We start from the raw sequence: 21218 nt of genomic DNA on the forward strand, positions 1-21218 counted from the left end.
CTTTCTAGTTAATCAAAGGACAAGAATGAAACTTACAGTCGCTTCTGTACTGGCTCTCGCTGCAGCTGCAGTACCGTTTGTTGCTGCTGATACTTGTTTTGGAAACAATACTTTGTGTGGTGAGTGTTTGGGCGGGCTTCATCAATGATGTGTAGTTGTTATTTACAGCTGTTGTTATCGTATGACACGGTTTAAAATGATTAGTATTCTAATATCTTGTACCTGTTTCATAGGTTCTGGTGGTGTTGGCAAAGAAATAACTCTCATCGACAGTATGTAACAATTGGAACTTTCTTTAGAGTCCATATATCTGACTTTATTGCGAACTAGTGCAAAACTGGTGCTTCTTCTTGCCACCCAAGACTGGCGTCCTTGAAACCGTCAATGCCGCTGAAGGGTACGCCACAACATTCCATCTTGTTGTTGAGATGAAATCGACAACTGATCACGAACGATATCTCTAGATGTTGTGATTCATCTTGGTGTGGTCGTGGAAAGAACTGTGTCGCTTCGACCGACGCTGTATCATTCTGTACGAAAGCCGGATTGACAAATGGTGCTGGTGCCTTTGTTGATGGAATGTGGACTAGTGCACACATAGTTCGCGATATTCCAAACGGCAAAATCCAAATAACGGGTACATACAATCAGCAGCTTATGGCTTCTCTCAACTGGATCGGTGCCAACGACGATGGTGGACAATTTGAGTAAGTTGGTGTGAAGACTCGTTTCTGTATTTCCAAATCCCTACGTCTCATCTAACACTACCTTGCTACTTAGTTTGACTGGAACAAATCAATACAAGGTCAACTCTCCACCTTCTGGCAAGCCAGTTGCTCCATATACCGAATATATTGGGTTGATTGGAAGCGGTGTCTTCTGTATGCAACTATGCTCAACACCTTATGGATGCAACTCTGACAACGATTGTAAGTTTGGCACTGTGCTCGAAACCGTGGTTATGAAAGCTTACTCAAACGTTATGTTCTCAAAACAACAGACACTGGTTGTACCATCGCTGTACCAGGAGACTACAGTACTGCCGGATTCACAGAAGCCAACGGAACAGTAAGCCTGACTGCGACACTCTAGTTCTTTCAGTACGTCTTGCTCATCAGACTGCCCTCTCGAACCTAGATCTACCGCCAAAACTCACCGTCTCCTAACGCCACAACCAAAGCCCCACCATCGCTAGTCCCAGCCCCGTTGATCTCCTCCATAAAAGCAGTTGCATCGCCAGGATCCACCAACATTTTCTACGCTCCATCACCATTGCCATCAGCACCCGTAGCTAGCAAAGCAGCTGCCTCTGCTAGTGCTACAGCGAACCCCGTAGCAAACACCCCAGCACAATCAATTACCCCCAAACTTGGATCTACGAGTGATGGTGCCAATGTAGTTGCTACTATCTTCACATCAGTACTTGCAATTGGAATTGCTTCAGCTGTTGCCTTGTTGTAAAAATAGTATAGTTTTATTCTAATCTGTGTATGTCTGTATAGTGTAGAGTAATGTAAAAGTATCTCATAGTCAAATCGTGGGTGTGGTCTTGTGCGCCAGTTTTGATTTCGGACAGAAACGTAGGGCCGTCGTTCAGTTTGAGCATAGTAGAGCCTGAGATTGAAATTAAATAATGTTTACAATTCCAGAACTGATCTTAAAATCCATGACAACCGCGGGAAGACTGAATCGACATGTGCCCTTAGATCAAACCACTTTGACGAAGAGGAACACGTTAGATCCATGGCAGTTCAGTAAAGGAAAACTTTGTACAATGTAGGAAATCATGGCAAAGCGAAGCGAACTTTCGTTTTTTTTTGCCCACATGCAATTTACTTTGCTTTGCTTTCTGTGGCGTCTCTCGCTGAATTGTATAAAGCACAAGTCGGCGTGTCTATAGCCAGAGTACCGATCGAAACATCTGGAGACCTCCAAGTTCACGTAAGGATATCATCTCTAGTGTTCCGACCGTTTGTTTGATCTCTGCAACGAGTTTACGCATAGCCAGGCGACCCACCAAAAGTTGTGACGAAGGAGGAAGCAACCGGATTGACTGACCTTGCTTGCATCTTGACACATAGCGAGCTCCTTGTATCCAGCTCAAAATGCAAATTCTATCCGCCTTCTTGGCATTGGGACTTCTGGTTCCTTCAATCCTAGCAGATACTTGTTTCGGGGTGAGTCTGACATCCTTGTTTCTTGGCTGATTGATGAATAGATCGCTAACATAATGACGCTTGCCTCTCCTTTAGAACAACACTCAATGTGGTAAGTAGTCAGCGCCTCACGTCCACCAAACATTTGTGCCTGTTTTTTTGAATCCCCGCCAACTCACACACATCTTTCATTAGGTGCTGGTGGTAAGCTGATTTACAAGTGCTTTCATGTACACTCTTCAACATCCCATCTCTCGCCTTACTTCCTCGGGATTGCATTGTTCTTGTTCCGGTTGCTGTGGTGGGTTGAGGCTGTCCTAACGAATTGCTCTCTATTACAACAGGTTCAGGGAAGGAGATTACGGTCGTCGACAGTACGTTCCTTATGTTGAGAGCATCAGCAATGTCATTGCTGCCAAGTCGAACTAACTCATTGTATCAAAAATAGTGCAAAACTGGTGTTTCTTCTTGCCCCCAAGATCTGGTGTCCTTGAAACCGTGAATGCTGCCGAAGGGTATGCTTTGGACCTTAATTTAGTGTCTTGCTAGATCTAACCTGCTAATTTCTAGATGTTGTGATTCAGCATATTGCCAACGAAAGCCATGTTCTGTATCTACCGATGCCGTAGCCTTCTGCTCAAAGGCCGGTTTGACCAATGGTGCTCAACCTTTTGTCAGCGGAATGTGGACTAGTGCTCATCTCGTTCGTGACACTGCAAACGGTCGTATTCAAATAACAGGCACATACGATGTAAATTTGTTGGCATCATTGAACTGGATTGGAGCAAATGACGAGGGTGGACAATTCGAGTGAGTGTGCAATTGAAGAATTGAATCATTCAAACCAAAACTGACACATTTGTTTGTCTAGCTTGACTGGAACCAACCAATATAAAGTAAACTCACCACCAGGTGGTAAACCAGTTGGAAAGAACGCTCAAGGTGGCAACTATGTTGAATACGTATCTCTGATTGGAGCAGGAGTCTTTTGTATCGAATTGTGCTCTTCTTCATATGGATGTAACTCAGACAACGACTGTATGTTGAAACGATTGATCTTGCATAGGAATTACTGAACATAGTACTGAAAATCGTGCTTTTAATAGACACTGGGTGTCTTGTAGCAATTCCTGGAGATTACAACTCTCCGGGATTTACAGAAGCCGCTGGTACCATCTACCGCCAAAACTCTCCCCCACCAAACTCTACTGGCCTCCCACTTACTCTAGTGCCAGCACCATTGATAACTTCGGGCCCTACTGCCGTTGCCAGTCCTGGTACGTATCGAGAAGACTTCTGGCCAGCACATACGCAATACTAACAGTCTTTTTTGGCTTTCAATAGGTGGAACTGTCGTCATGCCCATCGCATCACCAGTCGCGTCAGTCATCCCAAGTACAGCAGCAGCCACTACAGCAGCAGCAACTGCTAGCCCTGCAGCCAATGCTACGGCTGGAGCCAGCAAGAGTGGTGCTGTCTCAGATCTGTTCGCAACGACTTTTACGCTGTTGAGCAGTGTTTTGGTTGCCTTGACGCTTGCATTGATCGCCTAGAAGGTGTGAGGAAAACTAAAAGAATATAATGGTTCCGTGTGATAATCTCATAGCTAAAATAGTGTCCTATAGTCGTTGGCAAGCATTTTTGTAGTCGTCAGATAATATAGCTTAACGTAATATTTGGCTATTCTTAGCTTTATTGACGCGCCTCCGTTGGTAATGGTGGGATTGCGCCGGAACTGCGCGAAATCTAATATAGCCTGAGTCATAAATCTCATAAAAGCCCATTTCTAGGCAGTTCATGGTGATACGGTTCTAAAGAGTGCAAAAGAGCCCCACATTGTAGAACTTAGTCTGATGAAGGCTACAAACTTACAAACCGTGAGTTTCGCTAACTGTTCAGTCAAAAAAGTGTTTGTCGTTTCAGGACCCAGGAACTGACTTGTCCACTTTATCAATTTATCAAGGATTCAACAATGACTGGTTTGGCGCAGCCTGCCCTGTCGGCACTGCTACTGCAGTCGTGATTTGAAGGACATTAAACTGCTATCGTAAAACACGAAACACACCAACGCACCAACGCACCAACCCACGACATTCACTCTCATTTAGTATAACGACATAGTACATAATTCATGGCCAACTCTGAAGCTGCAGCTGTAAAATTTCTCCAAGACCTATTCCCAAAAGCTGATTCAAAGCACCTGAAAAATGTTTTGCGTCGCAGTGATGGTGACGTGGAGGTCGCTGTCGAGGAACTGCTAAAGGACTCGGAAGATGATAATAGTGACACCACTTCTAATAGCAGTGGTTCGATCCAAAGCCCGCGGGACGAAAAGGTGGAAATGATGAATGAGAAAATCAATCAGCTTAGAGAGATTACGCAGACGGATCTGCCGGATCATGCTCTTGAATCTATATTGCAGAACTGTGCATTCTCGGTAGAAGTCGCTGTTTCAATTTTGATGGATGGTGGCAGTGTGTCTCGGCCGCCGACGACGAGTATGACACCTTTTGCTAGGTTGCAGGAGCAAGTAAGTTCGCTGTAAGAGACTAGCGTGAACATGGGACAAACCATTAGATTGAAAGCTCATGCCTTTCTCCCTATATGCACTAGTTTCCAAATACGTCTGCGTATACCATCCAAGAGGCACTGAGACAATATCCAGATGTAAATGCTGCATATTTTTATCTGACAGAAACAAATAATACTAGTAGCAGCAACAACCAACAGGAACCGATGACATTCACTCCAACGAGATCCAAACTACCTAAATGTGATGGAACGTGTGTAGCTGGAGACTCGCCGTGTTTACTACATTCTTCTTGGGTCAAACAGAAACCATCTTCACCAACAATATCACGAAAACCTCAATATGTACCATCTTGGACAGACCATGAGTCGACAGCAAAAGATGTATCAGCAGGTGGATCTATATATCGACAAGCGACTCGTGATGCTCCAACAATCCTGCCTGTCCGTGAATTTGCTAGTCCGGTCGGGGTCAGGAAGCCGCCGACAGTAGATGATTCTAGTTTAAAAACTTCCAACCAATATCACGAGCAGCTTTCTGAAATGGTATCCACTAGGAATGTCAACTATCTCGCAGCTGCCAAGTATTATCAACAGGGTGGTCCTACCGGGCAAGCTGCTGCTGCGTTTTACTCCTCTCAAGGCCGCGATGTTGAGAGAGAACGACAACAGCTTAGAGAGCTGTATGGGCGAGCAAAGTTTCGAGAGAACAAGTGAGTCCGCCATGGATGTTTGCATACATGATGCCGAGTCTATCTCACACTGCTTTCTCAAAAGTAGTGCACACAGTGATCCCAATGTAATTGATCTCCATGGCTTACACAAGGATCAAGCTGTAACACACACTCTGGAAGCACTTGCTAGATGGGTTAGCAGATGTCGGCAGAGTGACGGATTGTCACGACGGACCTTCAAGATTATCACAGGAGCGGGTAATCACTCGTCCAGTCGTCTTCCGGTATTGAAAAATACCATTCAGTCGCTGCTGAAGAGGGAAGGGTACAAGTATAGCCAGGAAGGCAATGGAGCGTGAGTGAAGTTTGAAGGCTTGATGGTAAAGTCGCGAATGAGAACTGAGTGAGACTTGTCTCTGTAGGTTTCTCGTCACGTACAGCAACGACTGATTCTTGGAACTGTTAACATGGTACATTTAAACACCACAATGGTAGTAGTAACGGCAAAACAATGTAGTCTTAAATGTAGTCTTACTAGCATCAAGTAGCATGACATTCAGCCCACATAGTACTTGTAGTTTTGTAAGTTTTGTACATAGTTGTAACACATTCATAATTTAAATTACATTGAAGTTCACGTCAAAACCGCTGCTCGCAACGTGTTCAGAACGTCTTCCTCCAAGCTCATCTTTTGTAAATCTGACTTGCCTTCGCATTCCCAGACATTTTTCTCTAGAGTTTTGGGCATCAGGAGATCACAGGTAAGCCCTTGTTCGAGTATCCTTATAGTGGTACTATTTATTTGCCTTTGGTCGCTTTTGAACATGAAAGCTCAAATCACTTTCTTGCTAACCCACACTTTGCAGACCTACCCAGCTCGTAGATAACCTGGAACGCGCATTCCAACCTGCTTAGATGTCATCATCTACTCCTTCGACTCCATTGGGGACTATTCAGTCATTGCCTACATCAACAATCTCGACACCAACAACCACGACTTTAGGACAAGCTGACAGCCTACATGATTTTGTGTCTGTAGAAGGTATTCAAAAGCGCAATTAAATCCATTTACCGTCTCAAGTTGATAAAAGTCGGAATAATGGCCCGACGTTCAAACAGTTTGCTAAACACATGTATATTTGCTAGGCCAGTATACTCTACGTGATGAAATACATGATAGGGAATTGTCTGCTTCTGCCTATGTTGGTATGAACGTTGAAGAGCCTCGAACGTTGTCCAGTTTGCTCGCGAGGATCATCACTTAACCTCGCTTTTTGAAACAGGCTCATATATCAGCTTTGTGACGGTCAAGTCTACAGAGCACCACGCCGCGTTGATACAATCCCTTGAACCACCAGAAGTCTCATCGAATTCTAAATATGTTGAGGTTCCGATATCAGGGGACGGTATCCCATCAGGTTAGAGTTTTGTATTTTTTTGTCGTTAGCCCATTAACAGTGATATCGTTCGTATTTAGACAAGGGCTCGTTTGCCTTCTTTAGACAAACAAAACCAAAGAAACCAGTTAAACCTTTGACTAGCAAGCCTGGGTCTGGGCTGTTTGTTGCCAAGATCGTCGCTCATGAGCAACTAGCCAGGGCTTTGGCTAATCGTGGTGTCGAAACGACGTATATGTTTTATAATGTCGGAAAGGCGTTTGTGTGGCAGGATTACTCAAGACATCCTCCTGTAAGTTTGGTCCAAAAGAAACTTTGAATGTAGTCGCCGACATCGACGAAGAGTCGTAATCTCGCTTTGCACCTCTCAATCTCACAATGCGAGATCTCATATCGGAATCTCTCATCTCTCAATAATAGGATGCACTTTCCAAAATTTTTTTCAAGGACGCATTCGTGACGTGTCACGACATAAACCTGTTGACTCGAGATACAATGGACGTAGTCATTGGTTTCAACACAGGAGATGTGATGTGGTATTCACCGATATCAGGCAAATACGCTAGACTGAATCGACAAGGAACAATCAACAAGGAAGCAGTCACATGTATAAAATGGATACCTGGGTCAGAGTCTCTCTTCATTGCTGGACACGAGGATGGGAGGTATTGGAAAATTCAGTCATGTTTCGAAATCCGAGGTCGAGATACTGAAATTCGACTAATTCGCTTTTGCTGTGACCTTCGTAGTGTTATCATATATGACAAGGAAAAGGACGATCAGCCGTTTTCTGTCTCTATAGATCAAAATGAATCGTAAGTTTGTGGCGTCTCCTGCACAGATCAATGCTGATATTCTGTTGCACTCGTTAGAAACTTTTTTGTCTCAAAACCTCCCAAATCACACAAGTTCAACCCTTATACCTTTTGGCAAGTTGGACGCAAGCCGATATCAGCACTCGCATTTTCACCTGATTTACAACATATTGCGATCGTGTCTATGGATGGATGTCTGAGAATAATTGACTATGAGGCGGAGAGGTATTCAAGCACGAAAAAACAAAGCACTTTAGCAACGGATGCGATTGTCTTAACCGCAAAGTTCTCACGCTTAGACTGTATGATACCTACAAGTCATATTTCGGTGGTCTGACAAGTGTCGCTTGGTCGCCAGATGGGAAATTCATACTCACCGGTGGACAAGATGATCTAGTCACAATATGGGCTTTTCGAGGAAGGATTGTTGCACGATGTCAAGGGCATCACTCGTGGGTATCGGTAAGTTACAAAAATCTGGGTACACAATAACAGGATACTTTACAGCAATTTGTTTTCACACCTAGGCTGTAGCATTTGATGCGTACAAGGTAGTTGGGCGTTGGCGTTACCGCTTTGTAGACTAGCTTTTTTGTACTTTTTCTTCATATGTTTTACCTGAACTGATCCTACCATAATCATCTCGTAATAGTGCACGGACAGATCGTATCGCTTCGGAAGCGTCGGAGACGATGGAAGAATCTGTTTGTGGGACTTTTCTGTCTCGAGCCTTCATCGGCCTAGAGGGGTAAAACATTGCGGTCAACTTCATTTATTTTCACCAAAGGCGTACTCAAACCTCTTCTTTATTATTTAGGTTACCATGAGGCGGTCGCGAGTAGACAGTGAACGTGTCGTTCACCATATTCATCATGCTCCACCAAGATCGGAGGTATCTATGCTCGAGCCTTCAATGGTAAGAATGGGAATCCAATGGCACAATAACTATCACATGTTGTACTTGTCGCATCCCTCATCTTCCTTTTTTTGTGAAACTAGGTGAAAGTGATACACAACGAGCCCATTTGCTCACTCGTCTTCCGAGAAGACGCAATCGTTACAACAGACAAGCAAGGCTATGTCAAAATATGGACCAGACCTCCGCAAACAGAGCCATTCTTAGGATTTTGAATCCAATGATGTATGTATTTATTTACTTGGTGCTTGTGTGTACAATATAATACAAAAACGACAGACACCCTGTGCAAACTCCCAAACTCCCAGGTCTTCCATGTTTCCATTTATTCCAGTAAATCTATTTATGTGATGATGATGAAGAGACACTTGCTGGTATTGTTACGGCATGGCTTTGCGGCAACGAGCTATGACCAGCACTGGAAGAGCTAGACCGTTGTAGTATCTGTTCTCCTTCTTGTGGTTGTCTTCCAAGTTCAGCAAGACTATAATAAGCGTTGTATCGTTGATTTATAGACTGAATGCTGCGGTGATCCTTTCGTGGTGGTAGCTGTTGATGGTTGACAAACAAGACATTCCCAGACGAGTTTCGGCGTTTGCCTCGATATTTCCTGGTGAGAAACCAGACGAGGGTTATGGCAGCTACTATTCCAAAGCCTAGAGATAAGCCTACAATGGATTCTGCTGATAGGTACTTCCCATTCTCGACGGTGTTTGGATCATCGATTGCTGTTGGCGTGTTGGAGTCGACGGATGATGCGTCTGATGTTGGGGCTGTTGACATTACGTTACGATTGGCAAGTTATGGAACTGGATGTGTCTTGATGTTGGTAGTTCGGTTTTGTTGTCAAATTTTTATCACGAGCTTTTGGACTCTGTGTGAAAATTAGGTTTGTGGCGAAGCTGGAAGTGCTTTTGTGGTATCGATCGCAATGTTCTGGAGGATTTGGATGTGTTTTCAATTGATTTTGTCGCGACGTGCATCGTTTGGATCACAAAAACACGGTTTTCGTCATGCGATACTACTGTTGCATGGTTTGTATTTCGTACTTAGGGTGTGGTATGGGTGTATAAATTAGGATATTGTGACATAACAACTGCTGGATATTGTTTAAAAGGGCCTATGGTATAATTTTTTTCACTTTCCGTTGCGGTATACTGCCAGCCTTCGAAGGCCTCGAGGCGTTGCTGTTGCTGATGATGATGCAATGATGTCAGTTGCATCAACACTACTACTGATACTTTGCGATGGTGCATCTACAGTTGGAGCTGATGATGCAGCGACAACTGTTGCGGCTGAACTACTACTGATAACCTGCGATGGTGTTGCGGCAACATTTGTTGCACCTACACTACTAATACTACTAGCACTACTATTACCCCCTATTTGAGAAGATCCAGTACCAGGCATCAATACAGGGATACTTTGTGGCCCTCTCCAAATATCCTGTGGATCATATGTCGTCTTGACCTGCACCAGCTTTGTAAAATTACTATAATACTTGCTCCCCCATGACATGGCATCCTGGACGCTCTGTGTACCATTCGACACAAGCCCATTATCCAAATCGATATAGTTTACGTAATGCCGGCCGTCTACATACGGTCTCATTGAATCCCACATTGATTTGCTATAGTTGAGATTAACGGTATCGTGCGTGGCATCGTCCCACCCTACTTGGTATTGGATCATTGCGAGGACGTCTCTGGCGCCGAATGCTGAAGAGTTGTTGGGAAGTGCCGAGACGAATCCGCCAAATGCGTCAATGAGGATGTATGCGAATGTGTTGCCGGGTGGAGGATTGGTGAAATATGAGGCGAGGATATCGAATGCTGCTGTTGGGAGTGGGTTGCCAATGGATATATAGTCTGAGCGTCCCTTGTTGAAGGTTCTACACGAGAAAAGATGAGCAGTGGGAGATACTCAAATGTTGAGCTGGTGCTTACTTGTACGACGGCTCTGATCTGGTGTTTAAAGCAGAGATTGGTGACCCAACCGGCAGATCCGAGAAAGCTAATGCAGCTTGTATCCAAGGTCCACTCTGTGTGTTGTCACTAGTTATCTGAGCACCGGGTATATTGACCGTGATCAAGTCTGCCAAAGTCGACCTGTTACAAAGACAAACAGCCTGAAATTGCATTTGTCCCAATCCAAAATAGAATGAAGCGGACACGATATTCGGCATTGTTGGAATCCAGGCTTGAAAAGCTTCCAGATTTGCTGCATTGACATTCAGTGGTATCTGAGCCCAGCTCATTTCAGCGGGCACGTCTACTAATTGTAGCGTCCACTCTACCACGACACCAAAATTCCCTCCTCCTCCTCCACGCAGTGCCCAGAATAAGTTTGGCTCTGATGATGAGCTGGCAACAAGAAGACGGCCTTGGTAATCTACTATTTTGATTGATATGACGTGATCCACAGACAGTCCGTAGCTACGAAGGAACAGATGCGAGACTCCACCACCTTGAATCAGACCGCTGGCACCAACGGTTGGACAAGAGCCACCCGGGAATGCAAGGTTTGGTGCTGCTTGGTATATGGACGTATACAACTCGCCCAGCAACGCTCCTCCTCCGATGGTAGCAGTCTTGGCATTTGGATCAATCGTTCTGTAATCGATGCTTTTGAGATCGATAATGATAAAGTTCGAATCATCCCATCTAACAGAACCGAGGTTTAGACGCAATTAGTTTTGGCAGTTTGTCACAAATTTCGGCGATAGATTCACTTTCGGAACCTTATCATTAACGCATACCTCGACGACAACCCTTCATATGAATGGCCTCCAGACCGTATCCGCATAACAACAACATTTGCGACACCACATTGTACAGTCGTTTGAACCTCGGCTACGTTTGCGGGATATACTATTGCTAACGGTTTGGGTATACTAGCTTCAGCGAACCGTAGATCCTGAAGTGACATTGAAGCCAAGGGGGTTGTTGTTAGCCACATTATTTAAACTTGGCAAAATGTTGATCACACAATTTTGATAAGAGCGTAATGAAACAGTAAAAGGAGATCATGAAGCTTCGTGAATGTATAAATTCGAGTCGTTCCATCCCTTTCGAATTCCTTTTTTACACATACCAGCAAGTTAAACTTGAGTGCTTGGTCAAAGCTGGTGGAATTGTTCAAGACTACAGATGTCAGGGAGCCGAGGCAAGAGTAAATATCTCCATTTGCAGTATGGAACAGGCCTAGAAACAGCAAGACCCAGAACTTGATCCTCTCCATCGCCAGCAGCAGCGAACGGACGCTCGCTGAGTTTGAAAACAAGTGACTTGTAGCCACCAAAGGCAAACCGCGTCATGTAACTGTTACTCTCCAAATCCATATACATATTTACATGCAAACTATCGTTTCGTTTCAGGTCTTAAACTGCGATCATTGATTTCGGCAGAGGACACCCACATCTGGCTTAGCAACCAGTGAGAGACTACTGGAGTTCGTTCCTTGGCATCTGCATCAAATCCAGCTACTTTCACAACAGTTTCAGTAACTTTTGATACCCCACATTGGAGTATGAGGGGTTCAATTGCTGGTATAAACGGCGAATTCGTCCTAGCTATAGTTTGGTCGTACCTCTGGAAGAGACTGCCGAGTTCCACGACTACAGCTGATGCTTTACGCGGTACAAGTTCCCAAGCTCGCGTTAATCGAGCAATGGGCGACGATCGAAGGCCGTTGATTATAGCATACAAGCCATGATGGTCTCGCAATTCACTCAAGCGAGATGCCACGTCAATCCAATGAGATATTGCCTTTGCTTTACTACCTATTATATCAGTGGCCATTGTCGATGACTGGACTAGCCTTGTCAGAAACAGGGCAAAGTCCAACGGCACTCGGAGCGACGGTATGGGTGGTGACGATAGATTGAGCAATGGTCCACTAGCTGGCACTCTATAGGTCGATACTTCATCCATGTTCATGCTAGAAATCAAGTCATAATTATAGCCAGCTATAGTGGCTGCTATTGATCGTGGAGTGAAATCCGTTAAAGACTTGGCCTGCGTTGCCTGGATTTGACTTTTTACTTGATCCAGCTTTTCTTTGATCAGTCCCAAGTTTTCTAGATGTCTCCTAGCAGCAGTCAGGTCTGATTTTTTACTTGCGAGTTCCGAGTTTGCCTGCTGTTGATACGCAGTCCATGATGCTACTAATGACACTAGTGGTGACGAAGGGATAATTGGCATATATTCAGTATTCGTATTTAAAGGTGCGACTGTTTGTGGTGGTTGATTTGATAAAAGAGAAGAAGTACTGGGAGTTGACACTAGTGTATTCCTCAGCGGTAGTGGTGGACCTGTGCTATAATTATTACTTCCGGGGGTGACTGGTAGTGGCTTCGGTGGAGCAATTGGCGATGCTGCTGATGAAGTGTTTGAGCTAGACGTGGAAGATGGAACGGGTAAGGAGTCAGCACGAGATCGTGTCACTTGTTTCGGTATGGCGACAGGAGTCTGAGATAGTGTAAGTGCAGCGAGATCCAGCTCCTAAAATGAAAGAAGAAATTGAGTTACAAAGGCCTGTCACATGTAGCAAGCCAAATGGTCAAAGTGGCACACAAACACTTGACATACTTCTGAAGATACTGAGAAAGTGAGACTTGAGACCGAGTCCGCCCTCTTTGTGGGCTGCTGAGATATAGCATTGCGTGTTTCAGAGCGTGCATTGACATCCTCATCGTCGTCATCATCCTCATCGTCGTCAGCTCCAATGTCATCTACTTCATCGTTGACGATGCTTTCAGCCTCGGTCAGACATAGTCTGGCCAGAAGCAAAAGTCTTGTAATATTTTGGGGAGGTCTTGCTATGCGAACTATTCCAGGTTTCCTGCCAGCAACTTGCTCAAATTGCGACTCGTTTACGATTATGCCAGATATCTGGGTAAGAGCGTCGGCAAACTTGACTAGAGCAACTTGCAGTCGGCCTCTTGCTAGAGCGCTGTCAGCATCGTTGACAATCCTATCGATCTGTTCCATCCTGCAGATAAAACTGTTTAAATTGCAGCTTGGCATCAAGCAGATTCAATGAGCAAATTTTTACCCAAGCATCTTGAAATCGCGACTTGAAAGACCGTAGCAATGTTCACGTAATTTATATTTTCGTCCAGTCTCGCTAAAGCGAGCGTCTGGCCTTTCGTGAAAACCAATTTACTGCACAAAACACGCAGAGTGGAATCAAATCATGTCTCAAGGTCAAAGGAGCGGGAGCGATGCTTTCCCTATGCATGAATATGATTTGGCTAGAAGGCCTACTCTCGAATCACTTACTGGAAGACCGGCTTCAGCTGCAGAACGAAGAAGTAAACGACTAGAACGAAGTAGACCTGTTGGTGGCAAGACAATGGAAGGCATCAAAAGTAGGTCTAAATTACGCATAAATTCGAGATCTAGCTCACAATTCCATTTGTCTGTTATAGCCGTCGACTCGTCTTTGGGTGCATCAAACATTCGAATTGCAAATCGACGTCTGGTCACTACTAATCTACTACACTGTCTGGCTCTCGACGTGAGGCTATCATGCTTTGATATGCATGCAAAGACAGATAGGCTGGCTACTTGTGCTGGTACCGTCACGTATATATGGGATCTACGTACTCTGGATGTTATAGCAAGACTAGGGAAGGGTAATGCTATCCACAAAGGTCTGTTGATATGCAATATTTATACTCATAAAGTGTGTCTGAGGTGCGTTGTCTGCATGCATAGACACAATTCGACATTGCTGTTTCGACCCGACTGGAAACACGCTAGTCACTTGTGGAGATGATCGACGCATAGCTATTTGGAATGTCCAGAAGCAGCGGACAGAGAGGTTTGAATCATTCGATAGTCGGTTCTATTCTTTCGGCTCACATCTTGCATATCCAGGGTCATTGAACATCATTTGGGACCAGTATATCAAGTTGCATTTGCAGGATTAGACTGGGTAGTTTCGTGTTCAGAAGATGGTACTGCTGTGATATGGGATGTGCATACCGGTACGAAGTGTTAAAAGCCACGTCATCACAAAACTCTAAAAGCCCACACAATAATTAGGCAACAAGGTTCACGATTTCATGAAGCATCCATCTGCAGTACGCTGTATTGCTATTCAGCCGATGCGGCCAGAGAGGATTCTGACAGGCTCGAACGACGGGACCTCGACGGCGTGGGACGTGAATCGACAAGATGTCATTGACGTTATCATGCCAGATCCTAGTTGGGGATCTGATTTTGCAAATCCGTCAATAACATGGCAAGACGACGCTACGCATCATAGTGGAAGCATAATATGCATGAGCATATCCCCATCTTCGCTTTTACTAGCAACAGGCTCGTTGGATCACACTTGCAAATTGTGGGCCATTGCTTCATACCTTAAATCACCAGCTGCTGTTGCAAATGAACGACTACGTGAACGACAAGTTGCAGATATCATTGGACGTGCTATTCGAGTCGATGATGAATCTAGTGACCAACAGGCTCCTCAATTTACCGGCAAATACAAGGACGGGGAACCCATCATGGAGCAAGAAAACACGGAATTCAGAGTGGGAGAAGTCCCTCTTGCTAGTGGATATCATTCAGATTTGCTCTTTACTTATCGACATGAGGCACCAGTTCTGTGTGTGGCGTTCAATCGGCAGTCAAAGTGAGTTGGAGACGGTAGCTGTGACAGTGTTTTGTGAGTGTGACTCACAACGTTTTTAGTATCGTCATTACCGGCTCAGCAGATTCCACTTGTCGGTTATGGTCTGCTCGTCGTGGCGATTTACTCTTCCAAATTAACACGCCTTCACCAGTATCTGCAATTCACATTGATGACTTCGATCGACTGTTTTGTATTTGCCTAAACAGGCTTATGGTGAGGGCTCATATCACTTATATCGTGAAATGTCTTTCACGCCTAAAACCATTGGCAATGATAGATCTTCCAATTCCACGCCAGTTCGAAAGCTGAGGCAGAGGTATGATCAATCGAAAGCAAAAAAAATCGCTTACTACCTACAAACCTTGGTCATCCCAAATCTGATTAGATCGAAAATCCCGAAAAGAACAACACCATTCTAGTTACCGAAAGCCCACCAAGACCAAGAGCATCGTTTATGGTCCCAGACATTTCTGAACCTGCAGACGTACCAACAATTCCGATGGAAATGGAAAGCCATGCACGATACATTTCCGACGAAGATGAGGAGATGGAAGACGAAAACAGTCTTGAGCCAGCTCGACTACCTCCTTCTCATCTCGGTCCCACAAGTACTTTGTCACTAGGCTCCTCGACGCCTCAATTATCCCCCCAAGTCTACAAGAAGAAGAGTAAGGAGAATGGACTAGTTGATGGGTTCAGTCATCGTTTATCCTCATTTATCTTTTTTTCCTCCAGAAATGACTTTGCCCGATATTCGAAGACTGGTGTCTCATGGCATCACATTAAAATCCTTTGTGGACTCACTGGTTGCCGAAAATCAAGAAGACTTTGATAAAGACCAGCTAGAGAAAAATATGAAAACGGTAAAAAGAGCACATACAAATCTGTTTTGATCAGCCCTGTCGAATGGCCATTTACCAAACTTTTCCTTTTCCTAGTTCGGATTAACACCCAAAAAATTGCTCAGAGCCCTCGTCAACCATTCTTTCTCACCCAAAGATCTGTTCAAAGCTTTGGCTGCAAAGCGTGGAGCTGATAATCTTTTTGGACTTATTCAACAAGAGACAAGTATTTCGAGTCATATGTTGCGTCTTGGATACCAAAGTGTCGATGGTGAGGTCATCAGGTATCCTCTGTCTTGGTCCTTTTTTTGCTCACTTGTTACTTGTAGAAATGAAAATAATCGAAGAGGAAGACAATGACGAGGCGCTTGCACCGCAGAGTATGTCAGCCAGACCGTCTGCATACGTGCCTCCACGTAAGAATAAGCTGACTTCGTGCCGCCAGCATGTAGTGCATCATTCTCAACGTCTTTGTCTTTTGGCAGCACACGAAGTCCACTACCTCGAACCCTTTTCCGGCGGTGTTCGTGGTCATGCAGCAGGAGCGTCACCACGCCATTCCAGAACAAACTCAACTGAACCACCCCAACAAGACACAGTTCGATACTCTGTGGGCCGACAATCCGTCGCTCGTCAATCTGTCGCACGACAGTCTGTTGCTGCCGCTCACGACGAATACGAGCAAGACGAAGCTGATGACTGGGAGTACGAACATGATGCCATGGATCATGATGCCGAAGACGATGTTCCTTATGAAGGGTATTGGACCAAGCAGCCTCGTCGTGTGCGTAGAGCTGTTGGATCCAAAGTTGAAGGAAATATTGTAAGATTTATACCGTCCGAGCAAATCAAGTTGATTAAAGGTAAGGGTGTGGACATATTAAAGTGGACTTTTAGCAACAAAGGATTGTCTCTCACTACAAAGATTATCTTTTAGACGTGCAAGCCCAGAGACCTATACAGCCTGTGTTTAAGAGTAATGTTGCAGTAGAAACAGCACCTGCAGCTGTATTCCCCAACTTTAGGCCGGATGCTGATATCAGAGATCAGAGGGTATGCATTGTAGCTAACATCTTGAGCAAGTACCATACTAACACAGAAATTTGTTTAGCCTGCACGCGTGAGGACAGATGCTGCTCCCTTCCAGAGACTGAATGAAATGTAAGTTGATCAAAAATATGTTTGAAGAGCTTGTGCAATCAGCGAGCTGACGATGTGGCCTATTTTTGCAGGACGGGCTACAAGAAATTAGGCATTGAAAACTTTATCAAGGGACGACATGGAAAAACAGCTCAACCACGAGTGAGTCAACTTGCACAAACTCCAGTCTCTTGTGCTGACTTTAGTTTAATATCGTTTTTAATTTGCTCTGATAGAGCTATGGGTCGTCGACCGCGATGCCGTTAAGAACAACAACAACAAGGAGAGACGTTCTCCTCCCCACACCACCACCATACAATCCCCCAGCAGCCACAGGCCGTACCAAGCAGCAACTACCAAACCAGAAATGGGATTCAGGATCAGTCTTCTTCCCTGAACGGTACCTGCAATCGACTGGCATGAATGTGGAATTTGATGGCGGCAATAGTACTGTACGTGTTCAACCTGTGGTTATGAGAGGCGCACCTCGAGATGGACGTGCTCAGTTCCCGGTTGGACAGTCATCGCAAGTTCGTGTACGATTCAATGAGATTTAGGCTTTGTTGGGCATGAGGACTGTCTATATTTTGTCTTCTTCAAATACACCAGTTTGCTTAAAGAGAAGGTAATGATTTATTTAACGTGATTTTTTGTTGCCTCCGACCACACACAGGAAGTCGTCTTTTACTGGTGAGTCCTGCAGAAGACGAAACTGTGTAAGCAAAAAGTAGAAATGTCTAGGTCAATGTCACAAATTTTCTTACCTGTGACTCCTCGCTCTTCGAGCTCCTTTGATTAGCCTCTTTGGTCTTGTAGAGTTTCACATCAGGTATTTGTTTCAATTTCGACTTGTTCTGTTGTAATGGACGTGCTTTAGCATTGTGGACACACAGCAGCACCTCGTATACACACCATACCTCGTTCGTATCCGGCATATACACCGGTATCTTGGTCCGCGTACCACCTCCCTCATGAGGTCCATCAGCAGCAGAGGACAGTTCCGGTGGCGGCTCGTATATCTTGGCAACAGCCAATGAAACATCCTCCAACTGCTTGTACAGCGGTATCTTTTGCCATGGGCCCGGGATGCTTTCGGCAGATGGTGGAGCACCTGGCAAATGCACTGCTCTTAGGTCTCCTGTGGCGAATGCTCGTGAAAGTGTTTTGAAACGACGCAGGTAGGTGTATCCACGTTCGAGCTCGGATTTGTCTAGGGCGGTGGAGTTTGTGGGAGAGACCATGCTTGGTGATGCGTCCTATAGAATGACGGGTAAGATCACGTAGAATGATATCACGTTCAGATTTTTTCGCGGTTCAGACTTACGCCAGGTTTGGGAATGTGTGCTTTCAGGATTCCTTTTGGATCGGCCATGAAATCCGGTTTTGACCTGCGCGTTTCGACGGATGTATTAGCTCGTGACTGGCATGATACAAAGGACAAGTAACGTACGTATTGGATGTTTCGTGGATGCCACCTTTTGTACCAAAAAATAGTCAGAAAATGGTATAGCAAAGTGGTCAAACCCCACACTTACTCAACAACCGACTACGACGAGTAGCGTCATCTCGCCCTTGCTTCGCCCTCCTTTGCAAGAACTCTTCAAAGGTTCGAACCATACTCTGATACTCTGCATTCCGCCTGGCACACTCCTTTTCTAGATATTCAACCAGTTTTGCCTTTTCTTTGGCTCGACGAGTAGCCACTTGTTCGGCGGCGAGAGTGGTCTCGTATTTAGATGCCAGGTCGTCATAGAGACTCTGAAGACCCGCAGTTTCTCGTGTGAGACGTTTGACCATGGAGTCTAGTGAATTGTCCCCTTCACCACGAGCATCCAAGTTCATTCGTATTATGCGATGTCGTAAATGTTCCTTTTCTTGCGTCAGTAGTCGCATCTTGCGTGATGCATCTTCGATCTTGGTCTGAGGAGATAAACGTTGAGAGGTTTGATCAAGCCTGATACCACAAACAGTGAAAGCATAAGTTCCTTACCGAAAATTCCGAATCTTGTTGAGCTTTCACCTCGTCCTTCTCAGCAATCAGTCTATTCTTGTTTTCAACCGTCGTCATCATGTCTCGTAATCGACTCTCAAGAGCCTTGGAGTGTTGCTGCAGCTTATCGCACTTGGCTTCAAGGTTTGCACTTTGTCTCTGTAATAGTGAAACAAGAGACTTTTGCTCTGAATCTTGCTCTTGACGAACTCTATCAATTTCTCGAATGTGTTCCTTTCGCATTGCTTCCATCTCCATTTCATGCTTTTGCATGATGGACTGCATGTCGGATCCTTCGATAAGGGACATGATTTTGGCATCTTTGGCAACCATCATGTCTGAATAGAACTTGTCCTTGGCTTGTATGACATATCTATTGAAGATTTTTTTGTTTAGTGTCATTGTTTGCTTCAGAAAAAAAGCATCATGAGCGAATAAAACTGAAGCCTACAGCAGCTGGTGTTCATATCTTTGCGACTGACTCTTGATAGCATCCGCCAGCTTGTCCATATCTGTATTGTAGACGAACTCGGACGTGACTCTGAATTCCTCAAATTGAGCTTGCATCGAGTATAGAATTGTCTGGTATTCATGCAATAATCGTTTGCGCTCTGCATGAGCTTCCATTTTGATTCTGTCCGACGTCAATTTCAGTTCATTGTATTCAGCTAGCTGAGCTTCTCGAATGGCATCATTTTCGAGTTTCGTGATTTGTATGAATTCGTCATATTCTCGACGTATACTCTCTATCAGCTATGTTGAAGATCGAGTCAAAATACTGAAGGCAGTGGCACATATTACGAAACGAGAGAAGACGTACTGCATCGGCACCCTGTAACTGATTCTGCTGTTCATTGTATTTACGATTTGATTCATTGGCTAGCTCGAGCAACTGTCGCTTTAGACCCTCTACAGTGCGGTCAGCGCTTTGCAGTTGTAATTTCGTTTGCAGAAACTCTTCGTGCGTGACTGATACACCATCTGCGTAGAGATTCAGTAAGATATCTATGACAGAAGTCAAATCAAGTGCGTCCCGTACCTTTCGATTGACCCAGACGTTGCTCATCCATTTGCTTCTGCGATGATGTACGGAATGCGTGTAGTTCTACCAGTTCCGCCTGTGCACCATTGAGTTCCTTGTCGATTTTTTCTGCGAGAGCGAGTGCGAGAACGAGTGTGCGTCAGCATATTCATCATGCGTATCTCCAATTGCGTCTAATTTGGCCAAACCTTTGTCAAGTCGAAGTGACTCCGCGTTCGCATGTGCCCGACTCAGATCTTCTCTCATCTGCTTTAGCTCAGAGTTTCTTCGGTCCAGTAAGCGCATAGCTTCTTCCAATTCTTTGGAAACACCAGAGCTCTAGCGATTTTAGGTCAGCCCTTCGTTTGTTGTCACTTATACGATGAAAGCAAAATCCACATACATCCGTGTCATTGATTTTGCTGACTTGTTGCGATGAGTTGTGACCGAGTTTATGACCATCCTAGAGCAAAGACAAAATGGGTTAGCTAGCTGAGCTTCAGAGTACTGGTCAATGGACGTGTGAAGATTTGATACCGAAGATTTGCCAGGGGTGGACAAGGCGCCACGTTCAGCTTGCTCCAATTTGAGCTTGATGAGACGAATTTCCTCTTCCGCATTCTCGTATTGGACACCTCGGTTGAAGATCTATGCGACGAATGTAAGCAAGCAGACGTGATGGTGGTTTGAACAGATAGGAACCTTACCTCTCGACTCAACGAGTTGACCTTGACCTTGAGCTCATTGTTCTCTTGGAAGAGACGCCTCAACAAGTCTGCATCACCCATGGTGGTCACTCCTATCTCACGATCAGTGAAGTTTGAGGCGAAGGCAATAGATCCAGTAACCGTGTAGTAGGAAACCTAATATATTTTGAGGCTTTGGAGCATGTACCGTCTTCAGCGACCTTAAGGACCGCCTTGGAACCGTTCTTCGTCTGCGAGCGCTTTTACGTGATTTTGCAAGTAGTTGCACTGTTAATAACCCAGAAACCTTGAGGGAGCGAAGGAGGACACGTAAGCGGGGTCAACTGTCTCTACCTGTGCAGTCACTAATGTACTTTTCAAACTACAGGGGTTATGGTGCGAGACGA

General features: G+C 44.9%; 5 protein-coding genes across 5 annotated transcripts; 4 read left to right on the forward strand and 1 right to left on the reverse strand.

Moving 5' to 3' along the window:
• Positions 1–25: 25 nt before the first annotated feature.
• SmJEL517_g04752 (uncharacterized protein) lies at positions 26–1461 on the forward strand (the record flags this gene model as incomplete). Its single annotated transcript, XM_031170680.1, has 7 exons — positions 26–119; positions 234–272; positions 331–397; positions 465–707; positions 781–929; positions 1001–1068; positions 1138–1461. 7 exons carry the CDS (start codon positions 26–28, stop codon positions 1459–1461), a joined length of 984 nt encoding a protein of 327 aa, XP_031023359.1.
• A 644-nt stretch (positions 1462–2105) lies between these two features.
• On the forward strand, positions 2106–3709 carry SmJEL517_g04753 (uncharacterized protein; the record flags this gene model as incomplete). Its single annotated transcript, XM_031170681.1, has 9 exons — positions 2106–2177; positions 2253–2268; positions 2352–2360; positions 2501–2530; positions 2605–2671; positions 2727–2966; positions 3028–3194; positions 3263–3433; positions 3501–3709. The coding sequence occupies 9 exons, from the start codon at positions 2106–2108 to the stop codon at positions 3707–3709; spliced, it is 981 nt and encodes a 326-aa protein (XP_031023358.1).
• Positions 3710–4287: 578 nt separating this feature from the next.
• On the forward strand, positions 4288–8702 carry SmJEL517_g04754 (uncharacterized protein; the record flags this gene model as incomplete). The annotated part of the gene is made up of 16 exons (XM_031170682.1): positions 4288–4686; positions 4770–5398; positions 5466–5714; positions 6096–6120; positions 6275–6401; positions 6506–6565; positions 6643–6777; positions 6837–7048; positions 7177–7421; positions 7506–7571; positions 7629–7796; positions 7871–8033; positions 8099–8122; positions 8224–8319; positions 8389–8487; positions 8571–8702. The coding sequence occupies 16 exons, from the start codon at positions 4288–4290 to the stop codon at positions 8700–8702; spliced, it is 2829 nt and encodes a 942-aa protein (XP_031023365.1).
• A 4981-nt stretch (positions 8703–13683) lies between these two features.
• Positions 13684–17671, forward strand: SmJEL517_g04755 (uncharacterized protein; the record flags this gene model as incomplete). The annotated part of the gene is made up of 16 exons (XM_031170683.1): positions 13684–13858; positions 13919–14143; positions 14208–14313; positions 14370–14479; positions 14538–15132; positions 15192–15345; positions 15410–15448; positions 15518–15800; positions 15868–15995; positions 16071–16245; positions 16304–16390; positions 16460–16837; positions 16912–17027; positions 17086–17135; positions 17207–17276; positions 17351–17671. 16 exons carry the CDS (start codon positions 13684–13686, stop codon positions 17669–17671), a joined length of 3012 nt encoding a protein of 1003 aa, XP_031023364.1.
• Positions 17672–17751: 80 nt separating this feature from the next.
• SmJEL517_g04756 (uncharacterized protein) lies at positions 17752–20913 on the reverse strand (the record flags this gene model as incomplete). Its single annotated transcript, XM_031170684.1, has 14 exons — positions 17752–17811; positions 17879–17968; positions 18032–18370; positions 18439–18502; positions 18565–18589; positions 18650–19034; positions 19105–19477; positions 19556–19857; positions 19925–20085; positions 20144–20254; positions 20335–20464; positions 20529–20588; positions 20663–20773; positions 20833–20913. The coding sequence occupies 14 exons, from the start codon at positions 20911–20913 to the stop codon at positions 17752–17754; spliced, it is 2292 nt and encodes a 763-aa protein (XP_031023363.1).
• Positions 20914–21218: the final 305 nt, after the last annotated feature.

Source organism: Synchytrium microbalum (assembly GCF_006535985.1).
Source record: "Synchytrium microbalum strain JEL517 chromosome Unknown SmJEL517_scf0035, whole genome shotgun sequence".
NCBI classification, from domain to species: domain Eukaryota; kingdom Fungi; phylum Chytridiomycota; class Chytridiomycetes; order Synchytriales; family Synchytriaceae; genus Synchytrium; species Synchytrium microbalum.